Raw genomic sequence first — 6067 nt, forward strand, 5'->3', positions numbered from 1 at the left:
AGATGGGATATTGGGAAGGAATTCTTGGCTGTGAGGGTGCTGAGGCACTGGCACAGGTTGCCCAGAGAAGAGAAGCTGTCTCCATCACTGGCAATGTTCAAGTCCAGCTTGGATGGGGCTTGGAGCAATCTGGGCTAGTGGGAAGTGTCCCTGCCCATGGTAGGAGGTTGGAACTACATAATCTTTAAGGTCTCTTCCAACCCAAACCATTCTGTGATTCCATGACAAAAACCTGTGACACTGAAGTTGTTTTCTGCTTGTTGCTCTTTAAGGAGCTACACTTAGCAATTCCAATGTTCAAGTCCAGCTTGGATGGGGCTTGGAGCAATCTGGGCTAGTGGGAAGTGTCCCTGCCCATGGTAGGAGGTTGGAACTACATAATCTTTAAGGTCTCTTCCAACCCAAACCATTCTGTGATTCCATGACAAAAACCTGTGACACTGAAGTTGTTTTCTGCTTGTTGCTCTTTAAGGAGCTACACTTAGCAATTCCAGAATTCCTGCACATGGGTGAGATAATGAAATCCTTCTCTTCTCTCCCCAAGAGGGTGTAACTCTGACCCCTGACTGCCTGGAGGATTGTGTCCTTACCTGCTACTGGGGCTGCAATGTGCAGAAACTCCACGAAGCCCTGCAGAAACACGTCTACTGCTTCAGAATAAAGACTCCTCAGGCATTAGAGGATGCTCTGTACAACGAATACCTCTACAGACAACAGTACTTGTATCCTTTCTTGAGCTTGTTTTGAGAAAATATGCTGATTTCTTGGCACAGGGAGCACTGAGCTTCGTGAGCGTTCAGCAGCTTTTGGCACAATGTATTTATGAGCAAATATGATGACAAATACTCTTTATGCAAACGTCACATTTGTCTGCAATTGCAGCCACACTGATTGTTTTCCTTGACATAGACAAAGCATTAAAAAAAATGACAGGGAAGAAAAATATTGTCAGTTACCAGAAGATGCTCAAGTTGTGGATTTTGGCCCCGTGCCTAGATCTCGCTACCCACTGGTAGCACTGCTGACGTTGGCAGATGAAGAAGACAGAGAAATATATGATATTGTAAGTAATATCACATTGTATTTTAGGGTCACTGTATTTAAGGCCTGATGTTTTAGGAGAGAGGCTTGAATAAAGCAGCTTCCTTTCCCTGTCCCCTAGAATGTGGTCCCTCACTTGTGACTCCAGGGGATTGTGGCAGAAAGATAATTGTTACATAAAAATTATGAGTGGCATTTAAAAGATGCCTGTGATTTTCCCAAAGCTCCTGTCTGCCAAGGTCTCTGTGGTCAGAGGAACTGAGGTTGTGGCAGGTTAGTGACCTGTGACTCTGATTATTCTGATCACACAGACCTGTGGTGCAGCTCCTGCGCTCACACAGACGTTTGGGTTCTGTTGGCAAGGCAGGAGGGTTTTTGTTTTAGTGTCTGGCACAGATCTTGAGCTGATTGCTGACTTGGCTGTTAGAAACACTGAAATTACCTCTCTGCCACAGGGCTGTGTGATGCAGTGTGTTCTGCCTCACAGTACTCAGCCCCAGGTCTGGTACAGGAGGGTGTGAAGGTCTTGCTGGAGACTGATATGACATACTCAGCTCCTCCAAAGCGTCTCCTCCTAATCTCTTGCTGTTGAAGCATCTTCAGCCTTGTCACATGCAGTTCAATATCCTTTATAAACTATACATTGATTAGTTTTTGAATGATTTGAGACATATTTTTGTCTCCCATCATTTCACTGGGTCGATAATCTGCTGGCACTAACTGCTTGAACAATAACACAAATGAACTCTGAAGCAAATTGCCTAAATCCACTGGACACTTTTCCATGCATTCATCTGGAAATTGAAGTCACACCAGTGGCTAAGAAATCTGTTCCCTCTCCAGGTGATGCCTGTCCTTGACTCCTCGTCACCTGACCTGAGGGTTACCTTCCTCCCTCCTGTCCTCACTGCACGTGTTTTCCCCAGATTAATCCATTTTTATACGTTTAGAGTTCAAATTAGTTTAATATAAAGAGACTGTAAATTAATATTTGAATGTGTTTGACAGTAGCTTGGGCATGAATTCGTAGCACTTCTCTTGTGATCCCTAACGTAGAAGAAAAGGGTGGAAGGAGAGTGAAGGAGGTTTCTTCCTCTGGTTTTGGAGGAAGGGAACACAACTAGGCTCTGTACATCTGGTCAAGGACTAACTCCACCTTGTCCTTGCCAGATAAGTGTCAGAATTGCATCTGTTTAGTTGAAACAAACCTGTAAAATGTAAATATAGTGTGGAAAAGGATCTTTGCCAATATGAGATTGCTGTTCTGAATTATTATTTGTGTGTGTGTGTCCATCACTATGGATGGTGTTCCAGTATCTCTTTCCTGGGGGGTCTGATTTTCATCCTAACTGTGTTTGTCACCAGATTATCCCTATTTGGGTTTGTGCCATAGTTCTCCTCCAGCTCCAGAAAATTAGCATTACCATATATAAGAGTTAGGGGAATTATATGAAGACTGACAGGGCTAAGGTGGAAGAAGCTTAGATCTCAGGCATTGTGACTTAGCAAAAAAAGGCCTTTTTGCCAAAGAATAGTGAATTCAGTTAGTACAAATCCATATGTGTAGGTGCAGATCCATTTAAATTCTGTTTTAATTAGCCATGTGTGGATTTTGAAGTGCAAGTCAAATTTACTTTTATATTTCTTTTTAAACAAAACAGTTTCTATATTTCATTTCCTTTTTGACAGCTTCTGGGAACTACAATAATATTGAATTTCACTCTCTTTTTTTCCCCCCCTGCTTTTTAGAGGCTATTACATAATTTGGGAGGGGTGAGGGGTGTTAGGCACAGCTTGAGATCTTGGAGTGCTTGTATTTCCAGAGAAATTACCTAAAGTCAACCCGTGAGGTCCTTTCAGAGACCTTCCCAGTGAAATTTGATTCTAAATACTTTTCAGAGTCTAAAAACTGTGGTCTCTGTGATTCTGAGGGAAGGGGGAGAATGTGGGGAAGACTGTAGGAAAGTCCTGGTAGTTTGTCAACCTCTCTCCCACCTCTGAGAAGCTCCTTGTGAGTCAGTGGAGTGGAAGGAGGAGTGTGGGAGCTGCTGCTTCTGGCTGAAACCATTATTCAGTTAAGCCTTTCGGAGGTGAGAGCAGCCAGAGCAGGTCTCTGCTCTCAAGTGGCCACAGAAGGGCTCCATGGAGGAGCAGGGTGGGCAGCTGAAGCATCACCAAGTGCTCTCTTGTGCCACATCCTGTTTTCACCTTGTCCAGCAAATTTTTTTTTGGCCTGAGCTTCAGTTCAACATTTCTCAGTTCCTCATTGTCTAAGGAATTAAGCAGCTCAGAGGCTGTACCAAGGTGTGTGATCCTCCAAGCAAATCATAGAATCCCAGGCTGGTTTGGGTTGGAAGAGAATTTAAATCTCACCCAATCCCACCCCCTGCCATGGGCAGGGACACCTTCCACCAGCCCAGGTTGCTCCAAGCCCCATCCAACCTGACCTGGAACACTTCCAGGGATGGAGCAGCCACAGCTTCTCTGAGCAACCTGTGCCAGTGCTTCACCACCCTCACAGGAAAGAATTTCTTCCCAATATCCCATCTATCCCTGCCCTCTGGCAGTGTAAGCAATTCCCCCTTGTCCTGTCCCTCCAGACTCTTGTCCAAAATCCCTCTCCAGCTCTCTTGGAGCCCCTTTAGGCCCTGGAGCCTTTTCTCCTCCAGACTAAACACCCCCAGCTCTCAGCCTGTCTCTGTAGCCTGATATAACCAGAGGAAAGTTATTAAACACAGCTTTCTCTTTCTGTAGATTGCAATGGTGGCTGTAATTCATATTCCTGATGAAAGCTACAGACTTTCCTGCAGAATATTGTATCAGTATCTCCTCCTGGCTCAAGGTCAATACCATGATCTGAAGGTAAACCACACAGTCTTGTTTCATTTGGGTGAAAGTGTTCACTGCAGTTTGTGTAGGCTTTCAGGAGCCTAATTTAGTACAAGAGTTCTATTGTCATGCAAAGAACTGGATGATAACTAAAATTATTTTATCAGTTAAGTAGTTCCAGAGGAACTTACTGTACAGCAATATTTTCTATGAAAATATTCAAGATTTCCTGGAGAAATCACTTGCTCCCAGTCAAGGAGTCCTAGGTCATGCCCACTTAGTAAAGGAGTAGTAAGAAATGAGCTGCTAAATGCTGCCTTTCTTCAGAACATTAGTTACTTCATTGCTAGTCTCTCAAACCAGATTTTTCTCCAAAACCTTCAATCACAGTTGAACTTGATGATCTTAAAGGTCTCTTCCAACCCTGATGGTTCTCTGAATCAAGAAGGCCTGAGAAGAAACTTACTTTTTTTAACATTCCTATTTCCTGCAGTACATGCCCCAGGGTTAGGAATCGTGCCTGGAAGAATTTATGCTTCATGTAAAATGAGACCAAAATAAAATGAATAGGGGATTGGAATATGAGCAAGAGCAGAATGGGTTGAGTGAAGTGGATGTGACAGTGTGGTGGATGTAGTGCTGGTAGGAATGGATGGAAGCATCCCCCTAGGCACAGAGACTGATAGACCTGAAACACACAGCTGAGCTGCTTCAAACCTGGGCACTTGTGGGAAGGTTCAAGCATGATGCTCATTGGATTCAGGCAAGATCTGATGACTAATCCTTAATATTTTCCCAGTGTTTTATGTGGTTTTATATATCTGAAATGCCGTTACCTGGAGGCCAAGCAGCTGTCAGGACCCACACAAAGCCAGTCTGGCACTGTGGACACCAGTAAACTGACCCAGTGGAACTTCCATTGCCTGTCTGTGTATGCAGAGATTTAGAGAAGACTTTGTTGACTTCTCAACATTTATGTTTGTGTCTTTTAGCAACTCTTCATGTCTGCAAACAGCCCTGCACCCTCCTTGGGGGACACACTCCCTGCTGAGAGCAGCACTGACAGAACCCTGCTGGAAAAGGCTGGGCTGGCTGGAGATGAACCAGAGCTGCATGAGGAAACCAGTAAAGACTGTGTGGTGTGCCAGAATGGCCCTGTGAACTGGGTGCTGCTGCCCTGCAGACATGCCTGCCTCTGTGATGGCTGCCTCAAGTACTTCCAGCAGTGCCCCATGTGCAGGCAGTTTGTCCAGGAATCCTTCCCACTCTGCAGTAAAAAGGAGCAAGATGAAGATGAGTCGACCCATGTCTTGCAAGATGTTCTTCCTGGAAGAGTTTTTTAATATGGGGAGTTAAAAAAAAAATAGAAGAACTGGGTTGTGTGCACTAAGATTAAATGTAGGAGCCAGACTGGGTTTGGGGAGGATATGTAGCATTAACTCATAAGGTTTTGCTTTTAATTGGTAGGTAATTCTCAGCTTCCTTATTTTTCTTCACTCCATATGCTCACAGGAGCACTGAGCTTCTCCATGCAATGTGGACAGGAGAAGTGCGTAGGATATCTTGGAAGGATGGAGTTTTATTTATAACTCCTTCCTAGTTTTTCTTGGAGTGCTACTGGAGGCTATTTTGACTACTAAATTTAGTCTGTCTGCTAAAAACAGCATAAACCGAGTTCAGTTGCACGAGGCTCATTCTATATTTATTGTATTTAAAATGCTAGAGCCAATACATCATTTTACTCAGTTTAATTTAGAAACTTAGCACTTTACAGAATGTACCAGATGAAGGGAAGTAAATATTCCTCAGTGTTAACCCCTTGTGTATTTATTGTGTAGCTGAAGGCTGGGCTGTGGCAGGAGCTGGGAGTTGGAGTGATTTGGGACACTGTTTCCAGCTGGATTAAAGGATTTCTGTGTGTGTGTGTGTTTGGGGGGGACCTTATGCAAACCCTGTTGGAACGAGTGGAAAGATTGTTGATGATTATTGGCCTCAACTACACTTTGCTGACACTTTCAAGCCTGAGCCCCTGTGATGACATCTTGAGACACAGACTTTCAGTCTTGTTGGCAATGCCTGAAAGAACTTGTTCTCCATGCAAGTGTTGGTTAATTACTCCCCAGAGTGGTGACTTGAGCAGTTTTGTGGTACTGGTCCTGCACCAGTATCCTGCTTTGGGGGATTTCCAACTCTTTGC

General features: G+C 44.2%; 1 protein-coding gene across 1 annotated transcript in view; it reads left to right on the top strand.

Moving 5' to 3' along the window:
- The window catches only part of CGRRF1 (cell growth regulator with ring finger domain 1), a 12882-nt gene extending 7204 nt beyond the window's left edge, over positions 1 to 5678 (top strand). The window contains exons 3-6 of the mRNA XM_009072318.1: positions 545 to 722; positions 916 to 1063; positions 3796 to 3903; positions 4863 to 5678. Of these exons, the coding sequence (XP_009070566.1) occupies positions 545 to 722; positions 916 to 1063; positions 3796 to 3903; positions 4863 to 5213 (785 nt within the window). The 3' untranslated portion in view covers positions 5214 to 5678. The remainder of the gene's footprint in view (positions 1 to 544; positions 723 to 915; positions 1064 to 3795; positions 3904 to 4862) is intronic.
- Positions 5679 to 6067: the final 389 nt, after the last annotated feature.

The sequence above is a fragment of the Acanthisitta chloris genome, unplaced genomic scaffold (genome assembly GCF_000695815.1).
Source record: "Acanthisitta chloris isolate BGI_N310 unplaced genomic scaffold, ASM69581v1 scaffold21933, whole genome shotgun sequence".
Lineage (NCBI taxonomy): Eukaryota > Metazoa > Chordata > Aves > Passeriformes > Acanthisittidae > Acanthisitta > Acanthisitta chloris.